The sequence below is a fragment of the Dasypus novemcinctus genome, chromosome 9 (assembly GCF_030445035.2).
Source record: "Dasypus novemcinctus isolate mDasNov1 chromosome 9, mDasNov1.1.hap2, whole genome shotgun sequence".
Taxonomy (NCBI): domain Eukaryota; kingdom Metazoa; phylum Chordata; class Mammalia; order Cingulata; family Dasypodidae; genus Dasypus; species Dasypus novemcinctus.
The window spans coordinates 7404827-7423521 of NC_080681.1; the positions used below are offsets into that span (position 1 = coordinate 7404827).

The following is an 18695-nucleotide window of genomic DNA, read 5'->3' on the forward strand; positions in this document are numbered from 1 at the left end:
AATATGGTAAATTAGTGCTTAAACCAGGCCTGGCACGGAGTAAGTGATACTCAAGGGTCTGTTAAATTTAAAAACCATTTATTTAATGATCTCTAATGAGAGCTACTACAGGCCCCGAGCTGGTGGTGCAGGGCGCTGAGGAGCAGAAGCTGAGCCTGCTCCAATAGGCGTGATCTGTGTGTGGGGTGGGGGGCAGGGAAACGACACCGAGGGTCTCCCTGAGGACATAACGTTTGTCAGAACCTGGACTCGCAAGCAGTCGGCTCTAGGACCCTTCTTGGGCCTGGCCTTGACCCCGTTCTGCTTGGGTCACGGTAGAAGTTTCTTGCTCAGGAAGGCAGGAAGGGGGGTGGAAAGGGGGGGCTCCTGAGGCCCTGATGTCCAGAGCTGAGGGCAAAGGAGGCCTGGAGGCTGCCAGGAGGCTAAGGGGCCTGCTCGGAACTGACCGGAGACGGCCTGAAGCCAAGGGGCCCGGGGCCCACGTGGCTCTCTCCATCTGGGGCTCTCGCCCGCCGGCCAAGGGCTGTATTCCCAGCAGAAGGGGCCTAAGGGGGGACCAGACAAAGAGAGATGCCATATCCCGCTTTGTCCACTGGGTGGAGCATTTCAGCCAAAGTTGGACCTCTTTAGAGGCGGCGACGCCTGGGAGGAGCTCTTTAGCGTGGAGCAGGAGGCAAGCTTGGACTTGTCCAAGGGGCACGCTCTGCGAACCCTCCTCTGCAGATAAGAGCCCTCAGACGTCCTCAGGCTGGTGCGCTGCGCCAAGGCCTGGGCTAGTAAAACGAAATTCTCTGTGGGGGTAACGAATCTTTAGCATTTTAAATTCAGAAAGCCCGAGCAGATGAGAGCGGGAGGAGCAGGAAGGAGCAGGGTTCCTCAGGAAGGCCCTGGCAGAGTCAGCCCAGGGGACAGGTGCCCCCCGGCCCCCTGGTCCGCTCTCTAAAGCCCTCAGCGTCAGCCTGGCAGGTTCCCTGCCTCGGACCCTTTGAATGCGGGTAGCAGCACGTAGGTTTCATTGATAAATAAGAGTCGAGTGAGAAAACTGATCTTGCTGTTTTGGACCTGGATTCCTGAGCAGCTTGCCCTCTGCCTCGCTCCGTGACCTGCGGGGGCCTCTGCTCCCGCAGCCCCGACTCACAGTGCGTTCCTCACCCACCCACCCGAAAGAGCCACCCCTGCCCGCTGGCACTCGCTCTCCTCTTGCCCTGCTCAGTTTATCTTCAGAGTGTTCCCTGACATCATTTGCACACACGCGCGCGTGCATTTCTGTTTGTTTAGTGTTTCTCTCCCCTCTAGGACATAAGCTCAGTGAGTTCCAAGTTTACAGTGTAGCCCTGACGCCCATGAGTGTGTCTGGTATGTAAAAGACGCCCGATAAAAATTTGTTTACTTATTAAATAAATAAAAGCCCTTGTCTACATATCATGGTTCATCTATAAAATGGAATTTTTGTGAGGATCCAATTAAGTCACAGCCACAGATTCATTCTGCCACTTATCAAAGAGAAACAAATGAAAGGGGCTAGGTGAGTGTAGCAGTTTGATATGGTTATGAATTCCAAAAACAGATATTGGATTATGTATGCAATCTGGTCTGTACCTGGGCATGATCAGAACCTTGATTGGGCCACCAGGGGGTGGGGACTCACAGATTAAAGACATGGCAAAGGACGGAGGTGAGGGTTTCTGATGTTGGAGTTTGATGCTGGAGTCTTAAGCTGGAGCCCCGGGAAGTCAGCACACAGAGGAAAGAGAAGCCAGCCCTGGGAAGAGACGACCTGAGCCAGGAGAAGAGCACAGAGGGATAAGGACGGCTCCTTAGACACAGCAGAAACCCCAGGGAGAGAGACAGAGCCGTTCACCTGAGAGTCCACAGCTGACCTTGTGGAGGAAATAGAGTTGCTGAGCCCAGAGGAACCCAGGAAGCCTGAACCTGGCAGACGTCGGCAGCCATCTTGCTCCAACACGTGGAAATAGACTTTGGTGAGGGAAGTAACTTATGCTTTATGGCCTGGTAGCTGTAAGCTCCTACCCCAAATAAATACCCTTTCTAAAAGCCAACAGTCTTCTGGTGTTTTGCATCAGCACCCTTTTGGCTGACCAATAATACAGTTAGATTAAGGGATCTTAGGTGATGCCCACTCACCGGATGAAACACTGGAAATTATCAGCAAAATGAGGGGCTTACATCACATAGCATGCCAAAAATGAACATTTGTTTCTGTTGATTTGTTTGCTTTGTTTTACCCCTTCTTGTTCAACAAAACAAAACAATAAAATCCTGAAAGTGGCAAGATCACAAAAATTAGATCACACAACACACGGGCTTGGGCGGCAGTGGAAATTGGAAGGAGATAGCAATTGACAAAATACAGCCTTGACTCTGACACGTGTGAGCTCTTCCCTGTCCACAAAATAAATAATGGTGGTGGGCAGTAAGGCAAAGGAAACACAAAAATAGGAAAATAAAAGGTAGCCTGAGAAAAGGCTGGTACAGGAAAAGTTGACCCTGAAAAGCTCCCTCTTAATAAGAGCAGGGCACCTCTCTCCGTGGATGCGCGGAGGGAAACTGACGACAGCGGCGTACGGTGGCGGCAGGGCCATCCATCCTCTATTTGGCTGCAGAGCCCCAAATAGAGTCTGGGATCTGGACACAGGAACTTCCCACAAGTGGGTTGTTGTTTCTTTTCTTTTCAATGTACTTTGGGTTGTAAGCCAGACTTGAGGGTTAAGCTACGTTTTAAAAATTATCCCTTTGCCCTGGTAGTTTTCCTTAGTCGTAAGCCAGTGGGAGATTCAAAGACTCTGACTTTAAATATCTCCCTGTTCTTCCGTTAAAAAAAAAAAGGTCTTCTATATTAAAGAAAAGTGGAGCAAATTCTAAATAAAGGTAACCCAATGAGATCAAGACAACTGGGAGCGGTTTGGAGAAGCTGGCCTCGAAAAGACAAGACATACATTGTTTCACTCAGAGAAATTTTCCTCCTAAATTTTCTAAAGAAAGCCGAGATCTCTCACGCTTGCCAGTGACTTGGAAAGCTAACCGCACCTCAGCTTGGTTATTCTTGGCTCCATCTTTTGAAAACATAGAGACTATAGCATTAGAAAGAACTAAATGCTGTCAAGGATTTAAGAGATGAGTCTTCCGAGACTGCCCTGGGAGGCAGCCCCGGCCAGCCCGACTCCCGGCCACAGGCCATCCGGCTCCCTCCCTGAAGCAGGTCTCTGAGCCTCTCATTTTCCATCCCCTGCAAAAAAATTGTGAGGAACAGATCCTCTCTATCTCCAAAGCTGATTTCTCAACTGAAGGAAGACAGAATTTGGCCAGTCTCATAAGAGAGCAATGGCCAACTGTAAAAAGCAGAGACGCGGCTGAGCAACAGTTGACTTTTCTTAAGAGCCACTTAAAAAGAGGACTGTCTGCAGGGGAATTGCCCAGACTCAGGCAAAGCAACCGCAGGTCCAGGGCTTGTGGCAAAGCTCGTTTCTCATGCAGGCAGTTGGAAACTCTGAACTCCCAGGCGAGTTTCTAAACGTCTCTGCATCGGTAACTTCTACTGTAAAATGAGCACGAACCACTTCAGCCCCAGCTGCCCACTGGCCTCGAGGAGAAATGGATGGGAAAGGGTCCACAAACCATAAACACTAGAACCAGGCAACTGATCATTATAGTAGCAATTTTCCACCATGACCAGTGAGAATGGAATATACCGGCTACCTACTCGGTGACATCCTCTTCCATCCATAGGCTCCAAATCTTGCAGTGCAGTTATAATAATTCCCATTTTCACATAGGAGGTAATAAGGGGTCAGAGACGGCGAGTCACCCTCCAGCAGCCATTCAGCTTTTCAAAGGAAGAGCGGAGATTTGAACACTGAGCTATATGGCTTTGAGACCCTCTACAACATTTGTCTTTAATGAAAATGAAGTGGGCAAAAAAAATGACCACATGAGGGGTTAATGTAAAAAACAAATATGACGGGGGTGGTAGCAAAAAACTTAACAGGGTTTCTGAGCCAGGCTGTTGAAACTATTTCGTTTTCAAGTAGGGACGGATTCTCTCCTGGCACTGGCAGAGGTGCCGCTGAGGGCAGGGGTGGCAGGGGACTGCGGCCCAGGCTGGCTGGGGTGCCTGGAGCCCTGACACGCAGGGCTGGTGGCAAAGGGTGTCCTGACGCCCCTCGCCCAGTGACTGGCGCGGACGCAAGAGTATCACGCAGCGCAGCCAGGGGAGGTTTCTACGAGAAGAGCACTGGAGGCAGGCAACGGCAGGTGCAGCGACCGTCCGTTCCTCTTTGCTCTCCGGCCAGCGGCGAGCAGGTTGGGGACAGGCTGAGTGACCCGCCCTGGGGAAATGAACAATTCCACAATCCACAAGTGGTTTTTGGTCTGTTCTAACCTCTGCATTGGCTTAGCGGTGCCAAAGGCCCTTGGCTGCCCCCCACCTCCTTTTTTCTTCCTCCCTCTCGAATTTATCTCTCTCTTCTGACCCGTCCGGCCTCCTCATTTCACGGGTGCTACTTTCCCAAACTCTTCTTTTTCCTGCCTCTCCACCACTCCAACCGACAGTATCAGAGAATCCCTCAGCGGTGCCCTAGCTATCGTTTTGATTCGTCGCAGGACTTATTTTTAGCCTGAAACAACTGCCTCCTAAAAATGGAGTTCCTGAGGAGACAGGGGCTGGGCAGAGCTATGTATGGTATCTGGGCCTCGGCCTCCGGCACGGACGCCCCACGCGCATGTGTGCGCCAGCCTGTCCTGAGCCCACGATCACAGGGTCAGCTGGCCCCGAGGAGGTGAGAGCCCGTTCCCAGCAAAGGAGGGCAAAGGAGAGAGGCAGCCCAGGCCCACGCGGCTCAGCCAGGCCCCGCGCGCAGGCCCCGTCCCCTCTGCGCAGGTCTCTCCGAGAAAGAGAAGGAACGTCTCCCCAATGCAGAGCACTCACCTGCTGCTCGTGGGGCTCTCGGTGCTGTCCTCCTGCAGGGCAGAGGAGGGCCTGAACTTCCCCACCTACGACGGGAAGGACCGAGTGGTGAGTCTGACGGAGAAGAACTTCAAGCAGATTCTGAAGAAGTACGACCTGCTGTGCCTCTACTACCATGAGCCGGTGTCTTCCGATAAGGTGGCGCAGAAACAGTTCCAGCTGAAAGAAATTGTTCTTGAGGTAAGCAGAGGGGCAGGACTGTCCAAGGGGGGGAGTGGGAGCTGGGGGGTGGGAGCCTTTGGCCAGGGGTTGGGATAGGGGCTGAGGGTGCAGAGAATATACCCTCGAGTCTAGCTGCGTTGGTCTCACTTAAATCTGAGAAGATTCTTGTTGCAAAAACTGGGCTGTGTGAACAAGGAGAGGTGGGTTCTCCTCTTAAAAAGAGAGATAATTAAAAGTGTGTCACGATGAATGGGTCTCTGTTAAAGTCCTCTTGATTTATGGAGGGACTCTTTTCCCCACTGCTTGTTTTTCTGAGAGAGGATTAAAACTATGGGCTGAAATGAAATTCAGGGGTTCTTAGTGGATTTCTTTCAGTGTGCTGACTCCTCACTCTTCCCCTCTCAAATATTGCCACAATCCTGGAGAAAAGAGTCATTGGACCTTGGACTTCTTTGTGGGCTAGAAGGGGGCTAGCCCTCAGTGATTTTCCTTCCTTATGATCTGGTTTCCGTTAACAGTACAGAATACAGGGGTATGGAGATCTTCTGAGCTGCACATTCATTAAGGGGAAGTTTTCTCCCCAGAAAGTTCTTGGTGTGAGTTTAGGACAGATGCTGAAGTCAGTTTCCTATTTTATCTACAATAGATGACCTGGCGACAGCCTGGCACTGGGTCCATCTCCTAATCCTCTGTGAATACCCGGCAACTGTCCCCACAGCAACTCCTGGACAGCTTCAGATCGCTTACACTTTCTGGGGACCTGTGGGTGCCAAGAATTCTAAGAGGCACCAAGATTCCTCATCAGTCCCCATGCCCGTCCCTGACACAAGCCTCTGAAAAGGGCTACTTGAGCGTGAGGGGCTTTTGACCAGCACAAGCCGCGAGCTCAGCTTAACCAAAGACTTTGAGGAGCAGAATTACCATATAAAATTTACATGGATTTGAATTCTCAGGAAAAAATAGGTTGACGGCAATAAAACCCAGACAGACCTACCCAAAGACATTAAAATATCTTCGGTGCTTTAAAAGACACTTCAGAATCTAGGAGTCTTTGATCATCAGACAAGCATCTATTTTACGGGATTTGTATGCAGTGGTGTAGTTGACAAGAATATCTCCGGGGCAGTTCCACCCTGGGGGCTGACCGCCAAAGCTCCAGCCCTCTGCGGTGGCAGGTGTAACAGAAAGCAGGAACACTGCATAGATCTTTGCACTATATAAACGGGAACATCTCAGCCTGGGGATAAAGCCAGGACATATAGCTGCTTAGCCCACGAAATCTTCACTTATGATACCATATCCACCTCAAAGTGCGATACTCAGTGACTGAGAGGCATTTGTGGGAAAGTTCATTGAAAGCCCAAGGACGTCACCTACGCGCTCTTCACCATCCAGCTAGTCTAGGCTCAGGAAGGATGAGTCCCTGTCATATTAATCTGTGTTTACCGGGGTCCCCCGAGCAAAATCTCGAGAGGAGACTGCCCTGAGCTCACCACCGCCCTAGGCAGCTCCAATCAGGAAGCCCTCTCCAGTGTGGGCAGGTGCAGAGATTGAGGAGGTGAAAGTGAACCCTGGGAGGCTGTCTGATGCCCCGCAGGCTCCTGGGGCGGGAACGGGGCATCAGAGGGGAAAAGAGCACTGACCTCAGAGCCAGGAGATTTGGACCTAAGTTCTGGCTCTGCTTCTCCTAGATACATGGTTACTAAAGTTCTCTGAGCCTCATTTTCTTATCTACAAATACAGAAAAATAATAACTATCGTAGAGATATTAGATGACGAAAATAATAAGAACTAACATTTGCTGAATGCTTACTATGCGCAGATTCTATTCTAAGCACTTCGCGTGTTGGCTGGTTTAATTCTCACCATAATCCCGTGAAGTCGATACAAACCCTACCTCCACTTACAGATGGGAAATCGAGACACAGACAGGCTAAGGTGCCCAAGGTCACAGACTAGCTCTGGGGAAGGCATTTTTAGCTGCTGCACCGCTCCAGTCCTGGAATCAGAGGACAATGTGTGCGAAGAGCTGCCAGAGACCCTGTGTCGAAGCATCGGGAGAGTCGTGGTTAAGCAGGGCCCCTCAGCCCCGGGCCTGGGCACAGTGGCACCGGCACCCGCAGGGCAGAGGAGCTCAGGGCCCGGGGCCCTGTACGCAAAGGTCCACCCAGGGAGGAGGCACGGGCAGGGCACATTTGTTGAGCCACCTGACGGTGCAAACTCTGTTTCTCAGGATCCGGGACACAAATGGCTCCAGGAATCCCACGGGTGGGAGGAGAGGTGGGTGTCAGCCTTAAGTCTTCTTCATGGCCAAGACCTTTGTCCTCCTACTCTCCGGGGCCCTGCGCTAAGAAAAATATCCTGCCAGTTCCAGGGGCTGCGGCCGTGGGGTGGGGAGGGGTGGGGGAGAAGAGGAGGCGTCCTGCTGAACACCCGCAAACAGAGGGTCTGGGCTCCTCTTCTAGTAGTTGAGGAAGGGGCTTGTGACAATTTTCTTTTGTTGTAACCCACTGTGACCCAGCGCACATGAACACACACACACACAACTGAAACAAAGTTTTCCTGGGACAACACCTATCATTATTACTTGGGGGTGCTAGATTTATGGAAAAAAAAAACAACTCTTTGCCATTTTATCCTGTTCTGTCCTGCTTCACTTAAGAATATATTGGTCCCAACCCATTCAGTTGATTTCACTCTCCAATGAGGACTTGCCTCTTGCAGTTTGGAAATCTTGGGTCGAGGGCTTAGAGGTTCATCCCATGAGGATGGTACTATCCTGTATCAACCCAAAGGCAACGTGGTCAGTCAGGCACAGGCCGTCTGCTCTAAGAGGTGGCAATGAAAAGATGCAGCAGGCCCCTTGGGGGTCCTTGACTACTCGTCAGTGCAGTAGATGGTGTGGATCCGGGAAAATGAGGGTCCAGCGGCTCTTAGGCAAATATGGAAGAAGATACATAAACAAAAAGCCGCAGTGCACTGGGGCCCCCGTAACAGCAGAGCTGTTCATAAGAGAGGGGAGAGGGGAGCCCAGCCACGAGAGTGAGGCGGAGGGCGCGTCAGGGCTGAGCGGGGCTGTGAACCCAGGAGGTTTTACCAGGCAGGTCGGCAAGGCTCGGGAGGGGGCTCGCGTGAGCAAGGGTTCTGATGGCTCTACAGCGTTTTTCCACCTATTTATTCTCCTGTGTCCTAAAATTTGGCCACTGGGGCCTTATTCCTTTAGGATAAGATTTCTTTAAGATTTTAATGAATTAATTTTAAAGAGACTTGAGATTACATAAATGTTGCATAAAAAATGCAAGGGATTCCCATATGCCCACCGCCTCCCCCTCCTCCAGTTTCCCACATTGACAACATCTTTCCTTAGTGTGGTATGTGTTATAATTGATGAGCACACATTGGAGCACTGCCACAAAGGGTGGATTATAGGTTACATTATGTTTGCACTCTCTCCTGCATTATTTTGTAAGTTATGACTAGATAGAGAATGGCCCCAGAGTTTCCGATCCTGCAGTTCTGGGGTGGGCCCCGCAGCTGGCCTTCCGGCACATTCCGGGCCCCACTGAGTCTGCCAGCCCTGGGTCCTGCCTGGGAGAACCTGCTCTCTCACGGCCTGTATCACACAAGCCACAGCCTTCTGCTGTGCAGCCTTTTGTGAGCTCTGGACAGTCTGCGGGAGGGAGGCTGGTCCTGAGGTCAGATTGTTTTCATACTAGAAGCATCGCTGCACTGGGATTTTTGAAAAATGGATTTGACTGCTGTATTAGTCAGCCAAAGGGGTGCTAATGCAAAATATCAGAAATTGGCTGTTTTTTTGAAGGGTCTTTATGTGGGGTAGGAGCTTATAGATACCAGGCAATAAAGCATAAGTTACTTCCCTCACCAAAGTCTATTTTCATGTGTTGGAGCAAGATGGCTGCCGACGTCTGCCAGGGTTCAGGCTTCCTGGGTTTCACCCTTCCAGGGTCTTGCTTCTCTCTGGGTTCAGAGTTCCTCTCTTCCCAGGGCTGGCTTCTCTTTCCTCTGTGAGCTTACTTCCCGGGGCTCCATCTTAAGGCTTCAGCATCAAACTCCAACATCAACCACCTCCCCAACTCTGTCCTTTGCCATGACTTTTATCTGCAAGTCTCCACCCACCAAGGGGTAGGGACTCAATGCCCTAATCATAACTCAGTCATGCCCAGATATAGATCAGATTACAAACACAATCCAATATTTCATTTTGGAATTCATCAATAATATCAAACTGTTACAACTGCTATGGGGCGAGGCCAATTTTTCTCAACAGAGGTCGGTGTCTGAGAGCCTGTGGCTCTGCAGTCTGGCCGCCCAAACCCCGCATCCCCTGTAAGCCCCACCCTCTCAGGGAAGGAATTGCACGCAGGGACCCCTGCCCTCCGGAGCTGGAGGGAGAGCATCCTTTTTTTTTCTAAAGGGTTTCAGAAGGCATGGGAGCTAGCTTTCCTTTTTTTTAAAGATTTATTTTATTTATTTCTCTCCTCTTCCCTTCTCCTCCCCCAAGTTGTCTGCACTCTGTGTCCATTTGCTGTGTGTTCTTCTGCGTCCGCTTGCATTATCAGGTGGCACTGGGAATCTGCGTCTCTTTTTTGTTGCATCATTTTGCTGTATTAGCTCTCCATGTGTGTGGTACCACTCCTGGGTGGGCTGTGTTTTTTCATGCAGGGCAGCTCTCCTTGTGGGGTGCACACCTTGTGCATGGGTCTCCTCTATGTGGAGGCACCCCTGCGTGGCACGGCACTCCTTGTGCACAGCAGCACTGCACGTGGGCCAGCTCACCACATGGGTCAGGAGGCCCTGGGGATCGAACCCTGGACCCTCCATATGGTAGATGGATGCTCTATCAGTTGACCTACATCCCTTTTGTAACTGCTCAGCCTTCCATAGGTTGGTGCTTTTCATTTAAAAACAAAAAGGAGGGGGGGTAGATTATAGTTTATAGTATAGTTTACACACGGTCCTGTGCAGTTTTGTGGGTTATGACAAAATATATAATGGCCTGTATCTGTCATTGCGACATCATTCAGGACAATTCCAATGTCCTGAAAATGGCCCCATATTACACCTGTTTTTCCCTCTCCCTCCTCTCAGCACCTCCGGTGGCCACTGCCTCCACATCAGTGATAAAAGTTCTTCCATTACTAGCATCGTGGTAAGTCTGTAGTAGAATACCAGTACATCTGCTTTGCTCTGGGGAAGCAGCGCTTTGAGGTGCCATCGTTTACTCTCCATGTGTCCGAGTCTGAGGTCAGTGCTGGAGAGGTGGAAGAGGAGAAGGGGGAGAATGTACGTTTACTAACCTTAGGCACAAGAGGAGCATGCAAATTAACTCCAGGAAGCACCAGACTCTTCTTTTGCTTTCCAGTTTGGCCTGGGTCTGACTCAGGGGCCCATATATGGTACGTATTCTTATCCAAATGTTCTATAAATGCTGAATGAATGATTAAAATGTAGAGTTCACAAGAGCCTTGGCAATCACCTGGTTTGTTCCAAGCCCCTCGTTTCATAGATATGACCTTGTGGTAGCGTGACTTGCCCAAGACTACACAGCCAGTAATTGTGATTCCTGCTTGGACACCTTCATCCATGATACAGTACCTTCTCAATTAGAAATTTTAGAATATACGGATAAGGATAAAGAAGGTAATAAAAATAACAACCTGGAAATAAACACGGTTGACATTCCAGGAGATTTCTTTCCAGTTTAATTTTCTACACATAAACATACATTTTTCAGTTGGGATTACATCATTTATATAGCTTTGTTTCTTGCTTTTTTCATTTCCATTGCATTGTGCGTTTTTTTCCTTTCTATGTTATATTGTAGTTCCATTGTATTGTAAATGCTCCACCCCATTAAATAGTCTTATTTTCTGTGCACATGTGATTTTAATGCTGGCATAATATTCCATTGTATGACCATACATATTTTTAAAATAACTTCTCCATTTTTGTATTTTGACGCTATTCTCAGATTTGAAGAAAATCTCTGATAGTTACATTTTCACTGTTGTTTTAACGAACATTTCTTTATTAGCTAAATTTAATTTTTCATGAAATCATTTGCCATTTATGTTTTTCTTCCATGAATTATTTTTCCATGTCTTTCCCCCATTTTTCTACCAGGGTATCAACACAGATTATAAAGGAAGTTGCAATTTTGCATGCCATCTCCTGCAGCTTCAGCCAAGATAATAAATTTAGCCATACCACATCGGCCAAATCCTATTTAGCAGCACCGGGCTCAGAGGCACAAGGGGAGGATATGGGCAATGAATTCAATTCCTCTCTGCTCCTTTGTTTCCTGCTTCCCCTTTCCCTTTGAAACTGCCATGCAGCAGCTGCTCATGTCAAATTCTATGAATATTGCTAGAGAAAGTTCTCCACCATCACCAGTCTTCTCTCTGGTTGAATGCTTGAAAAATGGTGTGCCCTAAAATGAGCTTCCAGGTCAAAGAGACCTGGGTGCAATGCGCAAGTAAAAGCCCTCTTTACGCTTGGTTTCCTTGTTTGTAAAGAGGAGATAATCCTGTCGTGAGGAGAAAAGGAGCTAGTGTGGAAAGAGCACAGCTTTTGGCGCACGGAAGTGCTCCCTTCCAGCCACACTCCCCATTTCAGGGAGGATTTTAGATACAACCCAGCCTAACCCCATCATTTTGAGGACTGAGGAAACCAGGCCACTCGCAGGGCGCTCAGAGGCTGGTGATGCAGATCCATATGCTTGTTGATCGCCAGCTGGGCCCCAGAGAGGTGGCGCCTTTCCCACAGGCGCTGCTTCTTCATGCCCCGTGCTCAGCTCTCCCTCTGTTCTCTTTGCTCAGTCTGCGCTTGGTACGTTCAACAATTTCCTCAACACCATTTATCAAAATAGGTCTCTTTCACACTTTCAAGCTCGATTCAGTCTCACTCCCTTTGAGAAATGTTTCTAGTTTCCTTGAGGCTCGTTGGGACTTACTGTTTCTCCCAGTGGAGACATGCGTGGAATTTCTAGATTGGGTGCCTCCTGAGGGCAATCAGAATTTAAAGCAAACTTGGTAACAGGAGAAGAGAAAACAAAAACGGAATCAAGTTCACATTGGGCAAGGTCAGCTAGCTGCCTGTGGAGGAAAAACACAACTGAATGAATGAACAGGTGGTGTGAAAATGTGGCAGAATGTGCTCTTGATGTCAGAAGAACCCTGAGCTGGCTGGGCATAAACAATATGGCACCACGTTCTCAGTCCCTGAGCTGTCTGGAAATGGCATTGCCATTCTCCAAAAGACCTAAGGAGAGGAGATGGGAGTCATTCACTCCTTCCCCTTCCCCCTCCCGCCTTCTTACCTTAGACGCCAAGGCCCATATCCATTCCTCTCCACCACTCTTCCTCAAGGAAAGCCGCGTTCCAACCAGAAAAAGAAGGAAGGACAAGTCAGCTTCACACTTACATAGAAGTAATTTTATGGCAATGGGAACCATCTCTAGAAGAAAAGGGGAAAGGAGAAATGCATGGCCTTCAGAGCTCAGTATTAGGATCTTTAGACAATATCCATCACATTTCATATCCAGAGCTGAGGCTGTTGACTGAGTATGTGTGTTTACAGGGTTGGCAAGGGGGAGTGATGAAAGAGACCAACCTGAAGCCAATATACATTCATTAGATTAAGGGAAGCTACAGGGGATTTTCTCTAGGGCAAGTGGGTGTTTTATAACATGAAAATACTTCTAGTGACTCCATGAACAGAAGTGTCTACTTTTCCACTAATTCATCAAATATTCATTGCTCCTGGAAGACAGTTATATTAGCATGAATGAATGAATGAATGAATGATGAACAAGCGAAGCTTTCCACATTGTGAACAATAGAAATGGCTTCATCCATTAAGTGACGCTACATAGTGCTTATTGGGTTGGACCAGGTCCCTTGGACTGGCAAGCAATCTGGGGTCTTGGCACAAAAATAGCCACATCGTCCCTGATAGCTGCATGCCAGGCTGCCCTGCTGCTGCTGCTGCTGTTTTTTCAACAGTCGTCAGCCTGGGCTCAAGGTCTGAGGCTGCTTCTGGGTGTCCCCTCAGAGGGCACCTTCTGCTGCTCCTGCTTAAGGAGATCCCACTTTAGCTCACCAGATAAAAGCTGTGGGGATACGCTGCTGCCCTCCACACACGACCTGCCCGAGGGCGCTCTGCCAAGCCCTTGTGGATGTTAAATGACAGGACCACCACCTAAAAGTTGTTGGAAGATGACCTGTGCCCCAACAGGAAGGCTGGTTGTTAGGAGCAATTTTCCAGAGCTGTAGTCACATTACTTTCCACTAGGTTTTAGGCGATGGTCCTGGCATGGATTTTCCGGTGTCCTATGTGGGGGCCAGATGAGGGGCAGAGTCCCAGCTTCTATGACAGAAGAGGGTCTCCAGGGCCCTTAACAGGCTGTGCTCTCTCCTTGGTTTAAGTCTTGGTCTCCTAATTGATTTGTGTATCAAGTAACCTTGGGCTGGGAGTGATTTCAGCCTCCTCAGACTGTGCAGTCGGTCCCAGCATCAGCCCTCCTTACACATCCACCTTCAGAGGAGGTACATGCACTTGGGGAAAGCAGAGGCCTGGACGCCACGGGACACCTGGATTTGAGGGGCTTTTCTTCTCCTTACCCACTACTTGATCTTGGGCAGGTCACAGAGATTCAGCCCATTTTACTCATCTATACAATCAAATGTGCAGTTTCGACTTCAACGATTTAAGATAATTAAATGAAAGCAGGTGAATAAGAATTTCTTGTAAAATTATAAGAGCTTTACAAGTGTCATGTGTTACTATTTTTATGTCAGTTACTATTTAGGAGATTAATGTATGTAAAATGCCTTGTCCCCACAATATAGCTGATGTTTGTCACTTGCTAATTCCCTTCACCTGTCGCTTACAAAGTAAAAAGCTGTTCTCAACTTTTGCTGCATATTGGAATCACCTAGGGAGTTTTTGTTTTGTTTTTCTTTGGAAATAATTTCAAACTTACAGAACAGTTCCAAAAATAACATAAAACCTATACAGAGAGCTCCTACATATTTCCCCCTCCCATACCTGCATTGACCAATTTTAGCATTTTGCTGTATTTGCCACATCATTCCATTTATCCATTTATGAGTCTATCTATCAATCCATCTATCTATCTCTTTATCTATTTTCTTAACATTTGGGAGTAGGTTGTACACATTATGCTCCTTGAACACAATACTTCTATGTACATTTCCTAAGAATAAGGATATTTATTTATGTAACCACCTTATAGTTACCAAGTTCAAGAAACTTAACATTGATGTAAAGTTTTCAGTCTATTTTCTAATTTTTTCATATGTCCCAATGCACGTCCTTGTAAGCCTTTTCTCTCCCAGGTTCAGGATCACGTGTTGCATTCAAATGTCATATACTCTTCAGTTGCTCTTTTTAAAAAAATTGTAGAAACATATATACAGCATAACCTTCCCCATCTCAACAATCCCAAGCATACCATTCAGAGGGATTAACCACATTCACAGTCCTCTACCACCTTCACCACCATCCATTACCAGAACTTCCCACAACCCCAATCAGAAACCCCGAACCCATTATCCATCATCCATTACCCATTTCTCCTCTTCCTCTACCATCTGTGGTAACCAGTACTCTACTTTCTTTATGGAGCTGCAGATCCTTGCTCTTTCATAGAAATGAAACCATGCAATATCTGTCCCTTTGTGAATCATTTCTTTCACGCAACATGCTGTCTTCAAGAGCATCCATGTAGTGACATGGATCAGAACTTCATTCCTTCTTAAGTCTGAGTAATATTCCTTTGTTTGTGGTTTTAGTTTCCTTGGTGGCTCAAACAAATACCATGCAATGGGTTGGCTTAAATGATAGGAATTTAATAGCTCACGGGAGGCCAGGAAAAAGTCCAAAACAAGATACCATCAAGGGGATGCGTTCTTTCCAAAGACGCGTGCTCTGGACCTGGCTGACAGGGCTTCTTGGTCCTGGGCTCCTCTGTCACCTGACAATGCACATGGCGCCTCTCCTGGCCTCGCCCTTCTCTTCCGGGTTCAGTTGACTTTTAGCTTCTTTTTTACCATGTATTTTTCTATCTGATTTTTTTTTCTTCTTCTTTTTTTAGAAGATTTATTTTATTTATTTCTCTCCCCTTCCGCACCCCCCACCCCCGTTGTCTGTTCTCTGTGTCCATTTGTATTCTTGTTTTTGTCCGCTTCTGTTGTTGATAGCGGCATGGGAATCTGTGTTTCTTTTGGTTGCGTCATCTTGTTGTGTCAGCTCTCCGTGTGTGTGGCACCATTCTTGGGCAGGCTGCACTTTCTTTTGCGCTGGGCCTCTCCTTACGGGGCGCACTCCTTGCGCGTGGGGCTCCCCTACGCATGGACACCCCTGCGTGGCAGGGCTCTCCTTGCGCGCATCAGCACTGCGCATGGGCCAGCTCCACACGGGTCAAGGAGGCCCGGGGTTTGAACCGCAGATCTCCCATGTGGTAGACGGACGCCCTAACCACTGGACCAAGTCCGCTTCCCTGTCTATCTGAATTTTATTCTGCTTATAAAGGACTCCAGTACTAGGATTAAAACCCATCCTGATTGAGTTGGGCCACACCTTAACTGTAGTAACTTCATCAAAATGTCCTACTTACAGTGGGTTCACACCCACAGGGATGGATTAAATTTAAGAACATGTTTTTCTAGGGTACAGAGAGCTCCAAAACATCACATTTTGATTTTCCATTTGTGTGCTGATAGATGTTTGGGTTGCTTCCACCTTTTGGCCATTGTGAATAATGTTGCTATGAACACTGGTACACAACTATCCGTCCAAGTCCACCTAAGGTGTTTTTAAAAAATCCTAATGTCGGGGCCCCATCCACCCAGGTTCTGATTCAGCTGGTTTTGCAGTGAGGGGGAAGGTCCAGATACTACAATTTTAAAAAGAACTCTCAGTGATATTAATCAACAGGCAAGTTTGAGAACCATTGAGAGCCTTGATGCTCAAAATGTGAACTCCAGACCAGCAACAAGAGTGCCTGGAGAACTGCAGAATCTCAAAGCCCCAACTCAGAATCAGACTGTACATTTCAACACGATTGCTAAGTGAGTCTTCATAGGTACATTACAGTTTGAGGACCAATGCACTGGTCTGTTGGTTGGGACATTTTTCCATATGACCAGAATCATGTAGCACCCGTTTGGCTTTCGGACCATTAAATGAAAATGAATGCTATTGACCTTGTCAGCACACCTCTGATTTGGAGAAGGGCTGTGATGTGAAGTTGGTTCTTGGTCTGCAGGATTTCAAGTCTGCTCTGGGACTTATCAGGCTTCCCAGGGTTCTTCACACTGGCACCTCACTCTCAGAGATAGAGATGAAGACTGTGGACCTCCTTAGCAGAGGATGACCTGGGCACTGGGAAGCTTTAACCTCCCTGAGAGACTTCCAGCTGAACTGCCCAGTTTCCTGACGTCAGCTCAGAAGGTGTGCGTCTAAGCACTCTTAGGGGCAGGATTTACCTTCAGAAAGAGAGGAAGTACATCTGTTCGGTTGCTGCTTCGTACTGGCCCTTTTCCCAAAAGAGAGGGAACTCTGAGAACCTGGAGACAGATGAATGTGGGAAGCTAAAACATTAGCATGTTTAGAGGGAAGTGAGGGGAAAGGGTCTCAGAGCATTTTATTATAAGGTGAAACTAAGTCCCCTCTCGTTCATTCATCAAATATTCATACATAGCTTACGGACAAAGATGCAGATGACATGTCTCTGATATTTAAGGATTGATTTCTTTTTGAGGAATGATAAGGTCTGTGCTTAAATGTCACTTCATCACGGAGATGATCCCCGACTACTTATACAAATCAGACTCTCCACGTACTCCCTTTACACCCTCTACCCTCCTTTGTTTTTCTCCAACGCACTCACCTGACCTGAGATGGCACATTGTCCCACTCAACCCCCTCTCCAAGGAATATAAAGTTCACAAAGGCAAGGATTTTGTTTTATCCATTACACCAAGATCATTGTCCGACCCCAAGTGGGCACTGTACGGTATTTGTTGAATGTACAGAAGGAGGAGGAGGAGGAGGGAGACAGCACTCATTACAAAGTTACCGTAAACCCTGCCCAATACAGGCACTTTACATAAGCTATTTTATTTAATTCTCAGAGTGTATTTTCACATTACAAAGAAATGGGCCCAGAGAGTTAAGTAAAATGTGCCCAAAGTCACAAAGCTGCAAAGTGGCAGACCACGAGGCAGGACTTGAGCCCCATTTATTTGGTTCCAAACGCCATGTTCTTTTCACTACACCACGGAGCAGGGATTGCTTCGCGTTTGTAAAGTGATGCCAGCTTGCGAAGGGACAAGCGTCTTCAGTTTGTGTTCTGGGTTTTTTCTCTTTTAGGAGGTACCAGGGGTTGAACCCAGGACCTTGTACCTGGGAAGCAGGAGCTCAACTGCTGAGCTACACTGCTCCCCACTATTCTGGATTTTCCTTCACTCTTAAGCAGAGTTTAGTTGCACAGCTGGGCTAACTATGTGAATAGAATGAGTGAATGGACTAATGCTGAGCACCTCCTGGGGATTTCATGAATGTTTGTTAGATGGATAGATGAACAGAAGGATGGAGGAAAGAGAAGGAAAAAAGCAAAGCTTTATGATAAAGAAAGTCTATATTGGAAAACATTTCTCCTTGATCTCTTTTTAAAATTAAACTAAATTTATTTTTTAAATTAAAAAAAAAAAACAGGTCTTTTCACTATGGGGTAGAATTGTTAAGAGTTGGGTTGAATCTGTCCAATTTGGGAACCCGTCTGTCATCCATTCTTAATTCCCATCTAATGTGAGTTACACTGTGTTTTTTGCTGTTGTGGTCACGGGCATCTCAATCTGAAATGTCTACATGGTGTGGTAGAAAGTGCTGGGCTCCAGAAGGCCGACCCTGCATTCCAAACCTATTTAGCACTGGCAAATGTCCCGGGGGCTGCATCTCCAATCCCCAGGAGAGGGAGGCAAAATGGACTTGCTGAACTCAAGTAAATCTACAGATGGAGTGACGCGGGGACACTGAGCAGAGAATAGAACACAAGCAGGATTTCAGGTATTTTTTCCAACTGGTAACAGCCCAAAGATGGCCCTCTCCAAACTTGCACCTGCTTCACTCTGAAAAATCAGATGAGGTCAGGCTTATTTTGGTGTAGCTTTGGAAACTAATCCTTGCACAGAGCCAGTATTCTCTCAAAAGATGTATACTTAGACTCACTCTCAAACTGTAGTTCTACATAGAGCCCAAGGGGCGCCAAACTATTTGATGAGAGTTTGCTGTGCACTTTTCAGTAATAATACTGGTACTTGGGGTGAGACAAGGTGTGCTGCCGTAAGAGTGTGGATTGAGTTGATTATAGCTGAATTCTTCCTTCCCCACACAGAATTAATAGTGAAACAGAGATTTTACAAAGTCGAAAATACATTGTGGATTCAAAAGTTTCTAGAACATTGGAGCCTTCTTTTTCCGCTACTCCCATAAAATTTTAGTC

General features: G+C 47.6%; 1 protein-coding gene across 1 annotated transcript in view; it reads left to right on the top strand.

Annotated features, from left to right (window-relative positions):
- Positions 1-4763: 4763 nt before the first annotated feature.
- The window catches only part of CASQ2 (calsequestrin 2), a 68896-nt gene continuing 54964 nt past the window's right edge, over positions 4764-18695 (top strand). Inside the window, exon 1 of the mRNA XM_004462940.5 lies at positions 4764-5164. Coding sequence (XP_004462997.2) covers positions 4931-5164 — 234 coding nt within the window. The 5' untranslated portion in view covers positions 4764-4930. The remainder of the gene's footprint in view (positions 5165-18695) is intronic.